The 19,986-nt window shown below is 44.4% G+C and overlaps 1 protein-coding gene across 2 annotated transcripts in view; it reads right to left on the bottom strand.

The window, feature by feature from the left end:
* Positions 1-19,986, bottom strand: part of LOC143280647 (serine/threonine-protein kinase STK11-like) — a 169,777-nt gene that overhangs the window by 51,131 nt on the left and 98,660 nt on the right. The window contains exons 7-8 of one of the 2 annotated variants that reach the window (XM_076585374.1): positions 11,793-11,850; positions 944-1,128 (exon numbers count right to left, since the gene is read on the bottom strand). In XM_076585374.1, the coding sequence (XP_076441489.1) occupies positions 944-1,128; positions 11,793-11,850 (243 nt within the window). The remainder of the gene's footprint in view (positions 1-943; positions 1,129-11,792; positions 11,851-19,986) is intronic. The other variant, XM_076585375.1, reaches the window with a different exon arrangement.

Here is a 19,986-nt window from a genome sequence, read left to right as displayed (position 1 = left end):
TCACGCCACCAAGCTGCTGCCAACCGTCCGAGACCTGCCCTACCCTGAACATCTGCGTCACCTCCGCCTACCAAGGCTAGAGCACCGTTGCAACAGAGGAGACATGACTGACACTTATATTTATAAGTACATGCACGGGCTCTATGACGTGGATAGGCCAAGGTTAGAACCAGCCACCAGCCACAACACCCGGGGACACAGCCTCAGGATAAAGAAAAAACACTGCAGGTTGAATGTCCGCAGCAGCTCCTTTTCACAAAGAGTCGTGAACTCATGGAATAACCTGCCGGACAGTGTTGTGACCGCCCCTACCCTAAACTGCTTCAAATCCAGGCTGGACGCGCACTGGCAACAGTTGCCTAGTGTGTACGAACCAACCTGCCTGCAGTAACTCAGCTACAGTGCTGCTTGCCATGCATGCCACAAACCAGTGCTGTAGCCACCAAGGAGAGGCGAACTAGCCTGAAGAAGGCTTCAACGCCCAAAAGTTCAAGGTTCAGGTTCAAGGTTAAAGGTCTAGTGGAGGGGGAGTAAATACTGGCAAGTGTGGGGATCAAACCGGAACACTCAGATTCTCTCACTTCCCTGGTGAACGCATCACCACAAGGCTAACATGCCACTCAAGGTTTTTGGCAAAACCTGGCAAGTTTATCTATTATCCATCCAGCCGTTGGCCAAAAGAAATGCTTCAGCTCTTAAGGCTGGGAATTGCATTTATTTGCTGAGCAGACGACGGACTTGGCAGGGATTTTAGTACAGTTGGCCACAAAATTTGGCTAAACAGAGCAAACCAAAAGGCCTAGATTGCATGCTTGATATGGTACAGTATATACAACACCAAAAGTGGTTATCAAACTGACTCACTTTGTTCACATAAATGTATCCCAGCTACAATACTTTCAGTTGTTGAGAAAATAAGAACAGAGAAAGTGACAGAGCTCACCACCAGCACCTTGTCTGTAGGCGCTGAAGTCTTCCCACTCCCCTTCATCTTCGGAGGCAGTGAGGGAGTGGGGCTGGTGAAGCACCTCAATGTAGGGAATGACTGTCATGGAGCGCAGCACATCACCACAGTCAGCAGGCAGTGGGACACGGTCCAGTGTGCGTGGGTGCTTCTTCTTGAACCAACTGCAGATGGGAGAATATATACCAGCAATTATACACACGGGGATGTGCTAACGAGAGAAAATCTTTCTCTCCCTCCAACACATACAGAACAAGAAACAAAGCCTTCAAGACTCACTTGTGCTTCACACTTTATCCAGTAAAGAAATGATGAGGAGAAAATTTTTTTTTAAAAAGTGTTAAAAAGTGTTCTGTATTGAATATGATATATAAAATAAGCTTGAGAGAAAAAAAAAGGCATGCGAGCGGGACTGAAGCATGCATGTTCAATTCCGAAGCAAGCTGACTAATCCCCACTGCTGCGGTGCATCTGACGTCATTTGCCTGAAAGGAGGAGTTTGTATTATACTCCATGTTTGGTGTTAAATATACTTACCATGTCAAACTGATGCAAACTAGGCCTATTGGTTTGCTCTGCTTGGCCAAATTTCGCGCGGCTAACAGTGAAAAGACGGGCCCACCGCTCTCAGCCAATCAAACGCCTCTAAAAACTATAAGCGCTTAATCATTCCGTGGCCATGAACAAAAATGCCCCATGAGAACCACGGCGGAGACGCGGGGACGGACGGGCGGGCATTCAAGTTTGACATGGTAAGTATATTTAACACCAAACATGGAGTATAATACAAACTCCTCCTTTTGGTGTCATATACTGTACCATGTCAAACTGATGCAGAATTTAAAGCAAATGGAGGAGGGCAACGCCTACTGGTTCATATGGGGAGCCCTTGTAACTGAGACGGCAGTGTTAGCCGCGACAAAGGAAATCCCCTTGGAACCGTCAGCCCTGGTCATACGGAAATTCCTGAGGTAGAAGTTGATGAAGGGATTCTCAGACGGCCAGAAGGCTGCCTCCAAGACATGCTGCGTTGGCACTGAGTGCTGGAAAGCAGCCGAAGTAGCTATGGCCCGCACTTCGTGTGCCCTGGGATGAAGACAGCTGATATCCCTGTGTGCATGAGAGTAGGCTCTACGAATGACTTGGGAAACCTGGCGGGAAATGGTGCCTGCAGCAATGTCTTTCTTGTAATTCTCATTGAGGGAGATGAGCAGACACCTCCGAGAAGAACGCCTATGGCGAGACCTATCCCAATAATATTTGAGACACCGAACAGGACAGGTGCCTATCCTCATCATCTTGGGCAAGAATATCAGACCAAGGTCTGACCCTCGGAGAGGGGGAAGGAACCTCAGGGTCTTGGTTCTTAGCCAGAAACTCTGGAAGGAAACGAATAGTGATGGAACCATCTCTGTGGAAGGCCAGATCTTGTGGCATTCCACTAAGCCCATGCAGCTCACTTCTACGACTGCCTGTGGGCAGCCACAGAAGGAAAGTGGTCTTGAGGGTGAGGATGTCAAAAGGAATAGTCCCCAATGGTAGGAAGGGCTGTTTTCGAATGAAATCCAGCACCAGGAACAAGTCCCAGAGGGGCACTCTTCTGGGGTCTCTAGCTTCCTTCAGAGGGGCACCCCTAGCCACCTCTCTGAGCAGGCAATCCGCTTCAAAGGCGGAACCACCTAGCTGTTTGCATTGTGGTACAGAAGGCAGACCTGTACCCTCGCACAGAACTAGCAGACAGGATGAACCGAGGAGCAGAGAGCCAGAAAGTTGGCCAGCTGCATGCTCGTAAGGTTCGTAGGGGTAATGCCCCGAGCTGTACACCACCGCAACCATATCTTCCCGCGAAAGTCATACAAAGTCTCCGTTCCCTGCCTCCTGCTCTGGTGACTATGGAGAGGAGGTCAGAGGAGGCAGACCCCTGGGTCAGCGCAGCCGACACAGAGGCCGACCGAGGGGTCGAGGACTTCAATGGTGATGCTGACAGTTCCGACCGCACAGCAGCCATGCGTGCTGGTGGAGCAGTTGAGGATTGGAATGCGGAGTGCCCGAGCGAGGCTGCCTCAGCAGATGAGATTTGGTTTCAAGTTCCAGGGGTGGGAACATGTGTCAGGGACTGAAGGTCCGGAAACCAGGTCTGGGCTGGCCATTTCGGTGCAATGAGGATCAGCTGCGGGTGTTCCAATCTGTCTTTCCGTATCACCTTGGACAGAAATGGAAAGGGAAGAAACGCGGAGGCAATCCGACTGCTCCAATCTAGAGAGAGAGCATCCACTGCCCACGCTTCTGGGTCGGCAACTGAAGACACGGAAGTGGGAAGTCTCTTGTTGAACAAGGTCCACCATCGGCCGAAACCACTGTTCCCACACCCCCTGAAGGCTGTCCTTGTCCAGGGTGCACTCTGTGCGCATGACACTCTTGGACCTGCTAAGAGCATCTGCCAAGAAGTTGGTTTTTCCTGCTCAGTGTCTCGCTGAAAGTGCAATGCCCTTGCTGTGGCACCAAACGGAGGAGAGCCTCAGTCCGCATTGAGAGGTCTGCCGAGTGCGCTCCCCCCATTTGTTCACATAACATGCGACCGTCGTCTTGTCCGTGAACAAGCGGATGGTCTTGCCAGTGGCCTCCCCCATGGAGTGCAGGAGAGTCCTGCGAACTGCCTCCAGTTCCAGAACATTGATGTGGCATAGGCGCTCCTCCGGGGACCAAGTCCCTGCTGCATAGAGTGAGTCCATGTGGGCTCCCCAGCCCAGGGAGGAGGCGTCTGTGAAGAGTGCCACCTGAAGAGTAGGTGGGGCTAAGGGCACCCCCTGTGTCCAAAGGGGGTGATTAACCACTCTGATCTCACCTCGAGGAAACACTCGCCCAGACATATCTGGGTATCCCATGGCTGAGTACTCTGGGACCGGCGTAACCTCAGTGCCCTCTGGAGAGGGCGCTTGAGAACCCTGTCCAGGGGAATGAGAGGTGCCGTGGACTCCATCATGCCCAAGAGGGAAGAAAGTGTCTGCACTGTATCTTGGGAGGAGTGGCGCCAGTGGCTGAGGAGGCCTGCCAGACGGTCCCAGTGATCTGGCGCCAGAGAGACTATCATAGACCGCATGTCGAATCTCATCCCTAAGAAGTCGAAGGACTGACATGGGGACAGATCGCATATCTGCTGGTCCATGAGGAAGCCCAGTTGGGAGCAAAGGTCTAGAAGTCTGGCCGTATGACTCAGGCACAGGGCCTGCGACTGGGCCAGGATAAGCAAGTCGTCCAGGTACTCACAGAGACAAATGGATTCCGAGCGGACGATGGACACCAATTCCCGCACCACCTTGGTAGACAGGAAAGGGGCAAGGGACAGACCAAATGGGAGGGCCGGGAACTGGAACCCCTTGTCCCTCCACACGAACCTCAGGTACCGACGGGATGCCGAATGGATGAGTATATGAAAATAAGCATCTTCCAGATCGATAGAGGTAGGCCAATCACCTTGTTGGATGGTCTCCCGAATCTGTGCCTGTGTGTCCATCTTGAATTTGATTTTGGGGAGGAATTTGTTGAGGGGGGACAAGTTCAAAACTGGTCTCCACCCTCCCGAGACCTTTGGAATCACCAACAACCAGCCGTAAAAACTGGGGCCCGGGTCCGAGAGTTGAGATATAGCCCCATGAGGAGTGGGTGCGATATCTCTTTTTCTAGGACGCTCTCCTGCTCCGTCGAGCTGGGCACCTAAGGAGGAGGAGTGGATCTTTAGAGGGGGGAGATCCTCCACCCAAGACAGCATGTACCCCGACTCTAGCACCGACATAATCCCGTCGTTGAGTCCCAGAGCACACCACTGATGTGCATGCCGGGACAAGTTTCCTACTTGGAGGGGCTGAACGACTGGCGGTGCTGAATCGGGGCCCAGTCATTGGGGGTGCTGCCTTCTGGCCTTGGGCATGGCCGGTCGGCTTGGACAGACCTAAGGTGGTTTATTCCTCTGCCACTGATTCGGCACACGCTGCCTTGACAGGCGGCGTGGTATATGGAGGGGCCCTGGTGGCCAGTCTCTTCAATGGCATAGAACCCTGGAGCCCATGAGAGGTGTGGGCCAAATATGAGGCCACCTCCCTGTTTGTCTCTGCCCTGTGGCTGACAAAATGGGGCGGGAACTGGCCGAAGAGGGAGTGCTGCTGTGCTGGGATGGACCGCAGGGCAGCCCTCTCCTCCACAGGAATGTTAGAGAGGCTGAAAATGGCATCACGCCGCGCTAGCACAGTATTGAAGTGAAGGCTGGTAGCTGTGTCTGCAGCTGCCGTGAGACCAGATGCTACCCTATTGCCAAAAGCGTGTAACCTCTGGTCGGTGAAGAGGCCCGGCGGGACAGAGGAAGGAGACCCCTTGTCCTGATTAACTGGACACTGTTCCCACAGCTCATTGGCCCTGTGAAGGAACGTGTCGAAGGTGTACGCCGTGGAAACCTCGAGGGGGCAGCAGCGGGCCAATTTGTCCCACTCTGCTAACGTTTTAAAGGATAGGTTAGCTGAAGTGGGGAAGGTGGTGCGCTGTGAGACCAACATCCTGTCCTGTGCGGAGGGCTCTGCTCCGCTGTAGGCAGGGTGGTCCTGTGTGTACCAGGACCACAACCCTCCCTTGGAGGAATCTTTAAGAAACTTTCCCGGGGAAAAGGCGCCCGGGGCAGAGAGGGACTCCCTGCCTGGAGGAGGGATGGAAGCAGCACCCCTGACAGTGCGGGCTGACTTAATAAGCCATACCTGCACCATTTCTGGCACTCTGAGTTGCCTTGTGGTTCTGGAGTTAGAGTCACATGGCGTAAGGAGGGTCAAGGGTAACAAAGTAGCCTGAGGGACTGATTCGGCATACGTGGCCCTATTGGGGAGGGTCAGTTCGAGCTCGGCAAAGTCCGAGTTTGGTTCAGGCTGGTCCCTAGGGAGGCACGGGCTCAATCTGTCCCCCCTGGGATGTGGGCGAAGAGTGCTCATCTGCTTGTTCGTCCTCATCCGAAGACAGGGGCTCCCACTCTTGTTCGCAGTCCATCCCCTGCTGGGTGCCATCCCAAGTGGATGTACCCACTGGGGCGTCCTGTGAGCTGTGGTCAGCCCAGCGGGATGAGCTGGGACGATCCCAAGCCGGGACCATGGCCGCCACTGTTATGTCCTTGACACCTGAAGCGGGTGGGGAGCGTGTGGACCGTAGGTCCAACCATGCTTGGGATGGTGGGTGCCACACCTTTTCAGAGAGGGCGTCCCTGGATGCAAGAGTGACCCACGAGTGCTGTGTGGGGACAAACACCCACTCATCTCACTGTAGGACCGAGGGCTGGGCAGGTGGGGACTGCCGGCTCCGCCGGGCCGAGTAGGGCCCCTGAGCAGCCGTCGGTCCTGACAAGGAGGCCGTTGTGACCGTGGTGGTCACCTGTGGGTTGACAGAGGCCCGATTTGTGGACAGAGTGGCAATATTGGTCGAGGAGCTCGACCTGACCGACAAGAAGTCGATCCCACTTGTCGGGGCTGTGTGTGTCACCCTGTGAGATGTGCTGGGTTGGGTCCGGTGGGGAGCAGACAAGGGGCTGGCCCTTGGTGCTCCCGGCAACCCAGTGTGCACCCTAGATGCGCCCCAGTACGGGTAGAATGGGGGTAACTACCCGTGGGCACCAGCCATACTGTGACCCAAACCCCAAGGGTCACTGGTGCATTGACCTCCATGAAGGGAACAACCTGGCCAAGTCGGAGGGAGGTCAGGTCCGACTTGGGTGTCAGTCCCGCCCGAAGACGAGCGGGCTGACTGCCCGGAACCGCCTGACACGCACGGGCCTCCCCCAGCAGGGGAGACCGGCCGGATAGCGGGAAGACCTGCAGAGCAGGTTGCCACGCGCCCCGAATCCCCTCCCGTGGGGAGACTGGGGTGGCTTGGCCCGGGGTGGGCAAAGTAGAGATCCCCCCCCGGAACCAAATTTTTCTCCCCCCCCAAAAGGAGGTGGGGGAGGGGGGTCGACAGAGAAGGGAGGAGGGGGAACAACAATGGGGCACGCGAGGGCCGTCTCCGAGTGGGGACCCGGGTAATGGCCGGGCGCGGCCTCCCCTCGGGAGTCCGCGCCTAGCTGCGAGTCCCCACAGCACGGAGATGACTTGCCATTCACCCTTCTCCCTGCCTCGCGCTGGGACACCTCGGGAGGCGACGCTCGTACCTCTTTCCCCCCGGTCCCCTTCATGACCGTTTTACTGGTACGAACGTCGCCTCCGCGATCAGCGTCTAACGACGCATCGCCGCGGTCCGTATCGGGAGGAATCATGAGCTCCGGGCCTGGGAGAGTCTCTTACCGAGTCTCAATCCCAGCATCATGATTCCCTGCCTTCGTGGTATGGCACACGAGGCATGGAACCTGCGCTTAGGCACCCAGCGAAAATCCGACCCCCAACAGAGAAAGGAAAGACAGGATCGACTTAGAGGCAGAAAAAATCGAACGAATCGAGGGTGCCGAGTCGAATCGAGTACACAGAATGTAAGAATACAATAAACACAAGCCGCATGCAACAAAATAAGGCCAAAAGGATACGCTGAACAGCCGAAAAAAGCGTAAGACGAGACAGAGCGTAAACCTGACAAGATGGCGTGGAGAGCCTTGGCCAAAGGAATGATTAAGCGCTTATAGTTTTTAGAGGCGTTTGATTGGCTGAGAGCGGTGGGCCCGTCTTTTCACTGTTAGCCGCGCGAAATTTGGCCAAGCAGAGCAAACCAATAGGCCTAGTTTGCATCAGTTTGACATGGTACAGTATATGACACCAAATTTAATATTCAATGCAATGTTGTTTTCTTCTTCATGTGATAAATAAACATCACTGTATTGGAAGTAATAACACCGTTTAAAGCATGTTTTTTTGTGTATGTTATTATATCTCGATTGTTCTTTTATTTCGGCAATAAAGGAGATGTTGCCATCACTTCAAGCACATCGCAGCACATGGTAGATATCTAGATCTGCATGAACCAGTCAACAACTGGTTGAAAGAAACAATCAATTCAATTTTTCTTTTATGTTCATGCCAGTTAATCCAATGTCTGCTTCAGAATATTCATACGCAGTAAACACATTAATGGTGTAGTTAGAGTATCACAGTATGTGTTCAGTTCAGAATTTGTCTTTCTTTCCTTTTAAATGTGAATGAGAAAAACAGTCATCTCGATTCATACCAAACATAACCAACCTTCCAGCAACTTAGTGGGAAGCGGTTTTTAGAATTTTCGGATTTCCAAATGAATCTCAACGAAATAAACTGTTAATGATACGGAAATAATGCTTAATTCGGGAGACTTACAACCTATTATTGGTATGACTGAGAAGATTTTTTTCATACTATGTTTCAGCCAAACTTAGAATTGTCAAAGTATTTCCAGAGAAAAAGGCAATATTAAGTTTACTACACACACACACACACAGAGACAACCGAACACCAGGTTATAACATAGACTCATTTTGTATACACAAGTGAGTCAAAAATGGCACACTCACTCTTTCTCACCATCTTCCCAGACTCTGCTTGTCTGTGTTCACCATCGCCATGTGTCACTGTTTGTGTTCACCACTTCTCCATGTCTCTGCTTGTCTGACTTCACCATCTCCACATATATCTGCTTTTCTGTCTGTCTTCACCATCTCCACATATATCTGCTTGTCTGTCTGTCTTCACCATCTCCACATATATCTGCTTGTCTGTCTGTATTCACCATCTTCCTGTGTCTGCTTGTCTGTGTTCACTATCCCCCTGTGTCTCTGCTTGTCTGTCTGTCTCTGTTACATAAATACAGTCAAAAATAACAACTGTATCAATTCACTAATGTTAAGAACCTGCTTGCAAATCACATAAATTCAAGACTGTAAAGTCATGTACTGCTTAAAATTAGCACTGGTCACATAACTTTTATTTTGAAAATGTAACATGTACTGCCTTTTTGTGAGCATTTTCTTGTTCTGAAATGTACAAATGACAAACAGAACCATTTGTGTTCTAGGCTTTTACATAAAGAATCTTCTTCTTCTTCTGCATTCACTCGTATGCACACGAGTGGGCTTTTACATGTATGACCGTTTTTACCCCACCATGTAGGCAGCCATACTCCGTTTTCGGGGGTGTGCATGCTGGGTATGTTCTTGTTTCCATAACCCACCAAACGCTGACATGGATTACAGGATCTTTAACGTGCGTATTTGATCTTCTGCTTGCATATACACATGAAGGGGGTTCAGGCACTAGCAGGTCTGCACATATGTTGACCTGGGAGATCGTAAAAATCTCCACCCTTTACCCACCAGGCGCCGTCACCGTGATTTGAACCCGGGACCCTCAGATCGAAAGTCCAATGCTTTAACCATTCGGCTATGGAACTCATCTTACATAAAGAGTAACTATTGGCAGCACTAATGGTAGCATTATCTACAAACAGCATTAAAAAATAATAATTAAAAAATTGTTATTTGTAGACAGCTTCTTTTTAACAAACATTCAAACAAGAAATGGTTAACAAACAGTATAATGAAATATGAAATGCACTTCCCCATGCCTCAGCTGTTGTAAATATATACATGATTTGACAACCCGTATACTGAACAGGTGTGCCATTCTGAGCCATCCGCAGCATCATGCTAATGTATCTGTACAGCGAAAACCACAAGGAAAGAGTATTAAGATGCAGACATCTGCATTAATGTATGCATGCATGCGTATGTGTGTGCCTGAAGAACAGTGTGTGTCAATTCATAAGGACAGATTCATGACTGTGTCCATGCATAAACTTTGCAGATCAATGTGAGTACTAATTCATATGAATTAATTGTTTTTAAAAATAAATTTTTAATACACATTTTGGTCAGATACTTCATGTTTTGGCCATCAAAATTATCAAATACTGTATATGTGTATTTCATTCTGGAAACTTCATCTAGCTGTCTGTATTCTTTCCCTCCTTACAGTCCATTCTTTTTCATATGCTCTGTATGTCTCTTTCTCTCACTGTGTCTCTTGTTTTCTCTCTAAAAACATAATCATTCACTGAAGTCGACATGGATCTAAACATCTCCGCCAGGTGGTTGACTGGGCCTAAGTAATGTGTCCAAAGATGGCTGATTAATCCATCTTGGGCATGGAATGTCCTGGCACAATCTGGACAGACATCTGTGGGCACATCAGTTGTGCACTAGCTGCTCTAAGTTTCAGTTTTCAGTTTCTCAAGGAGGCATCACTGCCTTTGGACAAATACATATATGCTACACCACATCTGCTAGGCAGATTCTGACCAGCAGTATAACCCAATGTGCATAGTCAGGCCTTGAGTGCATGTATATACATTTTTGTGTACCTATCAGAGTGAATTTCTTCAGCAGAATTTTGCCAGAGGACAATACTGATGTTGCCACCAAATGTGCAATGCACATATGAGACCTCGGTTTATCATCTCATCTGAATGACTAGACACTCAGTTTGATTTTCCAGTCAAACTTGGGGGGAAGGGCGAAATGGATTTGAACCCAGACTCTCATGTCCAAGACATTGTATTGGCAACTAAGCACCTTTACCATTCTGCCACCTTCCTATCTGCTCTAAACTTGTGAGGTCCTTAATAGGCAGTGCCTCAGCTGATCTCCATGCCTTTGTGGATAAGGCTGTACCATGTTGAGCGGTCCTGTGCAAGGGTTTTCCAAGTGGTTGTCACTGTCTGCACATCTGTTGTTCTGTGAACTCTTCTGATGTCTGCTGTTTAAAGTGATGAACCATGGTTCCACAAATAACCTGTCAATGCTTCCTGAGGCAAGTATCCACTGGTCACCAGTGTGAATACACCAGTTTCAGTTTCAGTAGCTCAAGGAGGCGTCACTGCGTTCGGACAAACCATATACGCTACACCACATCTGCCAAGCAGATGCCTGACCAGCAGCGTAACCCAACGCGAATACACCAGCAACCATACTCATACTGTGTGAGAGACCCTGAGGTAGAGCTGACTTTCAGCTTGGCAAGGATAAGTCTGTAGGTATGTCTGGTGTTCATAAATGTGTCCATCTGTTTCATTTGTTTGTATCAACCACCACTAAGTAGGATGAACAAATTTTCAGATCTATATTTCTTTTCTGAATTCAGTGATCATCTTACTTCTTACAGTTCCAAACCTAGCAATCACATCCTTGTTGGTGATTTTCATGTACATTTTGAACTCTCCGCCTAGACTAGATCTAAAGTAAAACAGCTTCGCAATCTCTTTTGTGGCCACATCTTATCCATGTTATTGATGAACCCACTCACAAACATGGACACACTCTTGATTCAGTTGTGGTGAAAGAAAATGATAATCTCCTCCAGTCTGTTTCTGTCACATAGTCTCATCAGCATTCCTTACAGAAGCAGCCATTGTTCTCACTTGGACCACTTGGAAAGAAGGGACAGGCATGAATTTCTCTCTGAATATTTCAATTTTTAAATGGGCTAATGAAATTCTATGCATTAGATAAAAAAAAACAAATGGAATTTGAAGAGGAAGGAAAAGGTTTCACTGTCTGCATATCCAGCAGAATTCCAGACCTACTTTAGTTCAACTATGGAAAAGATCAAGAAGACCCAATACCCAGCAACGTGTCAACAAAATTAATGACCAGTAATGTGAAATAAGAGTAAGACTATTCAACATTTTGTTTTTCTACAAACCATCTCAACATTAAACCTGTCCACACAAACAGTTCAACAACCAGATACATGCATTCTGTTTCATCCCACAGTGAAGAATAACAGAAAAAATACCCAATTATTGCATGTGTGAATGAGAGAATAGTACCAGCACAAATGAAACTTACTCATGGTGCTTGATCTGTTGTATAGAGAATCGTTCAGCTGCACTGTATTTCAGCATACCTGGATAACAAAAACAGCACATTCATACTACAATTGAAGAGGCTTCTATTGAAGAAATCACGATTACTTTATCTAATATAAAAAATAAATATCAAAATATCCTTTCCTTGCTCCTCTTTCTCTCAGAATTTATAGACATTTGAAATTACACTGTTCTGCCAGAAAAAAAATAACTGGCAACAAAATAAAACATTTAGTCTTGACTGTGTCATAACTCACAAACAAGAGGCAAAGCCTGAGTGATTCCTGCAAAACAACAAATGTGGAGTGAGGTGGGGATTGTTACCATAGCTCACATACCATACTTTTCAGGTATGTCAATGCACATTTCATTTTTGCTCAGAAACAACAGTTTACAGAACTGGAAGTTGTGTGATGAAAATGGAATAAGCCATCTTAAGTGGCCTAAATCAACTGGCGTTTTATTGTTTAATGACCATGATATGCTCTATCAAAATTTGAAACTGTCTCCGTCTTCATGACTTTTTGGCTTTGATAAATTGTAATAAATTGCCTCCCCTCAACTGACAGTCAACCAACCCATTCCTTCCATACAATTCTGATCCATTATTCAGACTATCTGTGAAACAAAACACTCTCTTCAATGACTATTTGTGCATTCAATGCACAGTCAGCTGTCAAATAAAACAACAAAACACACACACACACATATATATATATATATATATATATATATATATGTGTGTGTGTGTGTGTGTGTGTGTGTGTGTGTAAGGCCATATAGGCAACACTGCAGAATGGGCAGCTAGTGCCCATCCCAGTGTTTACATCTCACTACCTAATCGCCAAAGTAAAACAGCACAAAGAGCACATCATAGACTGCGGAAAAGAGAAAAAAGTGTCAAGGCTTGCTTGAAAAAAGAAAGGGGAATGGACTGGGAAGGCAGAAAAAGGAGACAACAGTGAAGAAAGAAAAAAGGTAGAAACAAAGAGAGTGATAGAAAAGAAGAAATTTCTAGCACAGAATTTCCAGAAGGCGGGGATGCTATTTATACTGAAAGACCCCTGGCAATCCCACAGGATCCTCGCATTCAATCGAGGATGACAAACACTACAGACTAAGTAAAATGGCAACAAGGCTCCCAGTTTTCCTGAAGCAATGAAACCAAGGCATTCCAAAATTTAGGCAGCTCCAAAACATAAGCAGAACAGATTCCTCCTAATTTATACAAACAGAACAAAGTGGGGAATCTGAAACTATAGTGAAAGCTATTGGAGGTATGAACATTTCTTTGTTGGAATGGTGGTGTGTGTCCATCGAGATCAATGATGACCATCGTTGTCATCCAACTGGGGTATGCGGGGAGGGTAGTGGTGGGGTGGGGGGAATCTCATGAGTCTATCTGTGAATGCGCAGATGGCTGAATAGTCCAATCTGGGCACAAAATGTTCGCTGACAGTTGGGGCAGACAAAGACAGGCATATCATTGTCAGGGAGCTTCTTTGCCCATGACTTTCTGGCCTGCCTCTTCTGAACAGCTGCAGCAGTCCTGTTGGCCTCGCACAACTTGGCGCCTTTGTGCACAGCAGCACGCCATTTGTCACGGTCCACTGCAGATTCCTCCCAGGAGTTAGGGTTGATGTCAAATGCTTTCAAAGAGACTTTCAGAGTATCTCTGAAGCGCTTCTTCTGGCCTCCATGTGACCTCTTCCCTTGTTGCAGCTCGCCACAGAAGAGCCTTTTGGGCAGCCGATGGTCTGGCATGCGCGCCACGTGTCCAGCCCAGCAAAGCTGGGACTGCATCAGGATGGTGAAAATGCTGGGAAGGGTGGCTTTTGCAAGCACCTCCATGTCTGGGGTCCTGTCTTGCCACTTGCTGTTCAGTAGATTCCTGAGGCATGTTGTGTGAAAGTGGTTCAGCTTCTTGGCGTGTTGTTGGTACACTGTCCAAGTTTCGCAGGCGTACAGTAGTGTGGGGAGAGCTACTGCTCTGTAGACCTTTAGCTTGGTATTGAGACCAATGCCTCTTCTGTTCCAGACATTTGCATAGAGTCTGCCAAAGGTTGCGCTTGCTCTCGCAATCCTGACGTTCACTTCATTGTCGGTGGTCGCATTTCATGACAGCGTGCTGAAGTCTCTGACCGTTGACTGTGATGTTGGGCTCAACGTGGGGTTTCCCTGGGGCTGGCTGATGGAGAACTTCAGTTTTCTTCGTGCTGATGGTAAGGCCAAAGTTACTGCTGGCAGTGGCAAACTTGTTGACATGTCAGCTTCAGATCCAGTGTTGAGGGCACAATCATCAGCAAACATAAAGTCTCTAATGATGTCTGTCATGACCTTGGTTTTTGCTTGAAGCCTTCTGAGGTTAAACAGCTTGCCATCTGTTCGGTACTTTAGGCTGATTCCAACATCGCCATCTCTGAAGGCATCAGTAAGCATTGCAGAGAACATGAGGCTGCATAAAACTCTGATGTGAAACTATCTAAGTTCGCAATATGTGGTGGATTAAAAAGGTTTGAGAAATAATTTACTCCAAATCACACAGACAGAGGGGCATGTTTGCTCCCATTTCATCATACATAATAATAATGGAAGTTTATATGGCACCTTCAAACGCTCATGCCACTTTACAGTAACAGAAACTGCAATAGAAATGTACAAAGTTTTGATGCTAAAAGTACAGTTGTACTGATAACGAAAAATCTAAGGACATCAGGTTTGGATGGACGAGTACATGGAGGACAGGTTGGTGTTATGAAATCAGCTCAGGTGTTCTCATCTGGTCACGAAGTGCACGTTTTTGTGTGAGTGTGAGTGTGAGTGTGCGTGCGTGCGTGTGTGTGGGTGGGTGTGGGTGGGTGTGTTTTGTTTTGGTTTTTTCCCCGCACAAGCATGTTTTTTCCCCCTGCTGTCCTCTGCGGGGCGGGGAGGGTGAAGATGAGGGGGGAGGGGGGAAGGGGGCATAAGGAAGGTTGGGGAGGGTTGTGGCCCTTAGTTGAAATCTATGCAAAGACCACATTTTCCTTTTTGGTATATAATTGAAAAAAGAAATGGAAACTGTATTGATACTTTGTGTGTGTTGTTTTTAGTGTGTGTTGTTTTTTCTTCCTCCTGCAATATTTATGTCCCCAGACAAAGTTACATGGGGTTACTTCAGTTCATGTGGTCTATGACTTCTACATGTTTACTCTCTTCAATCAGTGTACTGATTTATACATGTATATGTTACTAATTCACGGATGACGATGGTGATTTTGCATCATCTTCCCTTTTTCTTAAAATTTGTTTCTGGGGTATCCATGACAGTACTTCTGTTTTTATGTGCTAAATGCCCAGCGAAACCCATCCACAGAAGAATGTTTTGTCACTTTCAATATGTTTTATTTTTATTTTTTCAAGTTACGTACATTTCACACTTTATTTTTGATAATATTCATTTTTGTCAAACTTTTGCTTTACGTCATGACAAACATGGCATGTCTGAAAAATACACAATCAAAATAAGGAGCATTAGTTTTATACCTGACAAGCAAACTAGCAATGAGTAGCTTTACACTATCATCTCTTCACTGCCAAGGTCTAGGTAATTTCCAAAAAAGAAGAGATGTATTTCAATATTTAAGACAGAAAAATTGTTCAGTGTATTTCTTACAGGATACCCACTTCACTAAGACATTAGAGCAACAGATTAGAACTGAATGGGGTTATGAATGTGTATTTTCCTCAAATAACAGTAGATCGAGAGGAGTGGCTATATTAATGAACAGTAATTTTGATTTCAAAATTAAAAAGATAATAAGGGATAAAAAAGGAAACAACATTATATTGGTGTCAAATACAATGGGTAGACATATAGTGCTCGTAAATATTTATGGTCCAAACAAAGACGAACCTGATTTTTTCAAAGAAATTAAAGAAAAGATTGTAGCACTAGATGTCTTGGATGTGATCATTGCAGGAGATTGGAACCTTGTATTAAATCCAAGTCTCAATTATTATAATTATAAACACATTAACAATGCCAAAGCTAGAGAAGTAGTATTTGAAATGATTTCCCAATTAGAACTGGTAGATGTTTGGACACAGCTTAATCCAGAAGTTCTCTGATATAGCTGGAGGAGAACAAACCCATTTCAGCAAAGTAGACTTGATTTCTGTTTAGTCTCAGATACATTGATTACTTACGTCAGCAATGCAGATATTGTTTATGGATATAGAAGTGATCATTCCTTGATATTGACTGAACTCACCTTTAAGACTGAAGAGAAAAATAAAACCTTGTGGAAATTTAACTCTTCATTACTCAAAGATCATGCATACGTAAAACTTATAAATGATACTATTGAAGAAATAAAAGGTCAATATGCAGTATTTCCATATGCAAGAGATAACCTGAACCAGATACCTAATGACAATATTCAGTTCATGATATCAGACCAACTGTTTTTAGACATGCTTCTTATGGAAATCAGAGCAAAGTCAATTACATATAGCATACATAGGACATGGGAATCAAAACAGCATGAACAAAAATTAGAAAACAAAATACAAAATTTAGAGAGAAAGTCACACTTAAACGAAGATGATTTAATACTGCTGAATGAGAAAAAAATTACATCTAGCTGAATTTAGGTAAACAAAAATGGAAGGAACAATTTTAAGGTCTAAGGCAAGATGGGTATCTCAAGGGGAAAAAATAGATAAATATTTTTGTTCTTTGGAGAAAAGGCACATTGTAAGAAAACAGATGTTGAAACTGGTGACAGAAGACGGTAGAGTATTATCGGATAGAGAAGGAATGTTAGAAGGAACAAAGACGTTTTACGAGGAACTTTATAAAAAAAGAAATTGTAGAATGATAGATATGAATCTTTACACAAAAGTACCAACAATGAATAAAGATGAATCTGACGAATTAGAGGGACTGATAAGTAAAGAAGAAGCTTCACAAGCATTAAAAAACATGCAAAACGACAAAAGCCCAGGAACTGATGGAATGACTTAATTTTTTTAAGTTCTTTTGGAGACAGCTAGGAGATTTTGTAATTCGATCACTAAATGAGGGCTTTACTAAAGGGGAAATGTCTATCACACAAAAAAAAGGACTTGTAATATGTTTACCGAAGGGAGATAAACCTAGGGAATACTTAACAAACTGGTGACCAATTTCTCTCCTTAACTCACTCAGGACGACAAGTTTTCTCCCTTGCTTTTCCCCACAGACGGCCCATTTGTAAGGGTTTGGAAAAAAATGACCAAATATACAAAATATAGAGTAAGAAAATGAAACTTTCAGAACTAGTTTATTACGTGTTGAGCTATTACATATTTAAAAAAAAAAATCAAATTTCTCATCTTATTTTTACAGTTTTGCCAAATGTAAAAAGTAATGCCAAATTTTCACCCCGAATCACCATACCCATGCTCGCTTTCTGCATTTAATTTACTTTCTTCTTCGTCATCATCCACCTCTTCAATGTCCGACCCTTCAGTTTGTAGCATTTCAAGTACTTCGGCAACACTAAAACATTGCCGTCGCTGCCTTGTTCGCTCCACAACATTTGAGAAGAGCCCGTTTTCCTAACAGGCTGGCATGCGAGCAGACGACTGGTCAGTGACTTTGTCAGCGTGTGTGCGAGACGGGCCACACATGGCAGGCTGACCAATCATACCATTCGGTTGTAGAGTGACCCAGAATAGCGCACTCTGCTTGGCTAATCACAAAATCATGTGTACAGCACATGATGGATTTTTATTTCTTGAAAATGCTATTCCATTCTGTCGTCTGAAACCGAATACATTTTATGTAGGAATGCTCATGCATTCCTTCGTCCGGAGAGAGTTAATGTCACTTATAAAATTGGGTCAACCTGTGTTGCAAACCGGATGAAAACAGTATTACCAAAACTTATTCACGAGGACCAGACAGGGTTTATAGCAGGACGGTACATAGGAGACAATATACGAACATTGTACGACATGATAAACTACCTAGAAAAAAGAAATCTGCCTGGTCTTTTAGTCTCCATAGACTTTGAGAAAGCCTTTGACTCTGTCAATTGGAATTATATTCAAAATGTTCTGAAAGCGTTTGGTTTTGGAAAGGATATTAGTCAATGGATACATACCTTTTATAATAATATCAAAACCTATGTGATAGTTAACGGAAAAAGGTCTTGAAGCTTCCCATTGGCAGAGGGTGTAGACAAGGGGATCCACTATCACCCTATTTATTTGTATTGTGTGCAGAGATACTAGCGTGTAAAATTCAGGAAGATGAAGAAATTAAAGGGATACAGATTTCAGACATAGAATTCAAAATAAGCCAGTTTGCAGATGACACTTCATTCACGCTAGACGGAGATAGAAAATCTTACAATAAGTTATTTGATGCATTAAATTCTTTTGAAGAAATTTCAGGTTTAAAATTAAATACTGAAAAAACAGTTAATGTATGGTCAGGTAGAAATAAGAATTCAAATGTAAAGTATTTAACAGAAAAACATATGAATTGAAATCCTAAGAAATTTAAAATCCTAGGCATTTGGTTTATGAATGATCTATCACACTTGACAGAATTTAACACAGAAGACAAATTAATGGAAGGTCTAAATGATCGTGTACACCACTAGGAAGGGTAGCTATATTAAAATCCCTCCTACTATCTAAACTAGTGTACCTGTGGATGTTGTTACCAAACCCACCAGACAGTGAAATTTAAAAACTTCAGAATATGTGTTTTGAATTTGTATGGGACAAGAAGCTGGACAAAATATAACGAATACACTCAGTTCACAGTATTGAAAATGGGGGCATTGGCTTACCAAACATACACGCATTTATACAAGCACTGAAACTGTCCTGGGTAAGGAAACTCTATGCAGGAAATTTCAAATGGAAAAGAATATTACAAACCACTTGCCCAGAAATAGCTAGGTTAAACTGTTATGGCTCGAAGCGGTTCTTAAAAGATAAAAATTATAATAACTTTTGGAAAGACGTTATGAAGGCTTATGACAATATCAACACACACACTGAACTAGATAAGAGCAAAGAGTTATTAGCTGAACCCATCGTTTTCAATGCTAAATTTAGAATCGACAACAATCCTTTTCACTTTAAAAACTGGACAGCAAAAAATACATTTTTCATGCGTGATATTCTGGACGAAAACTGCCAGTTTTTAAGGCAGGAAGACTTTTTTTAAGAAGTGGGGAATAAGAACAAATTACCTTAATTACCTTAGTTGCATTCAATCAATCAAAGAATACGCCAGAAAAAGAAATATAGTATTAGAGAATCATCACAACAAGGAAAATAGTAAGGCGTTAGAAACCATTTGTGGGGTAAAAAAGGGAACACAGATTTATTACGATATAATCTTGGAGAAAAACGAAATTTTTGATATGAAAGCTTTTATGAAATGGGAAAATAGGTTAGGTACTCAGATTGACTGGAAGAAAACATTAAAAAAGATAAATAGAATCAAAGAAATAAAGATGAAATGGTTTCAGCTTAGAATATGTCATGGAATTTTAGTATCAAATATTGTCCTAAAAAACATGGGTGTAATTGATGATGACAAATGTAATTTATGTTATATTGAAAAAGACACAGTGCAACATTATTTATGGTTTTGTCCAGTTTTGCAAACCTTTTGGCAGGACTTTCATAAGTTATTGAGAGAGAAATGTGAAAACTGTGAACACCTGTCATTGAACTTTGAATTGGCATTGTTTGGAACTGATGATAAAAATACAATGGATGATACTTTTGATTTAATGTTATTATGGGCAAAATTTGTTATACATAGGAGTAGAATCAATTAAATAAAACCAACTCTGCAAGCATTCCTGGTTGACCTCAAGTATAGATACAAGTTAGAAAAGCATGTACACACAATGGAAATGAATTACTGTGATTTTGTTAAAAAATGGCTACCATACTCTGTGTTGGTAACAGAACATTGAGTAAAATGAAAACTGTCATCATAACACATTATATGAATGATGCATGTTTGATAGAATTTTTAACAATATCAGAAATGAATATACTGCAAAATTTGACATGTTTGTACATTAATTTTGATAAAAGAAATAAGCTGCCACAGGTAATTGATAACATAATTATATTAATCCTTTAATAACACTTTCAAAAACAAAATAAAACAACAA

The sequence above is a fragment of the Babylonia areolata genome, chromosome 3 (genome assembly GCF_041734735.1).
Source record: "Babylonia areolata isolate BAREFJ2019XMU chromosome 3, ASM4173473v1, whole genome shotgun sequence".
Lineage (NCBI taxonomy): Eukaryota > Metazoa > Mollusca > Gastropoda > Neogastropoda > Buccinidae > Babylonia > Babylonia areolata.
This window is presented reverse-complemented; position numbering and strand designations above follow the sequence as displayed.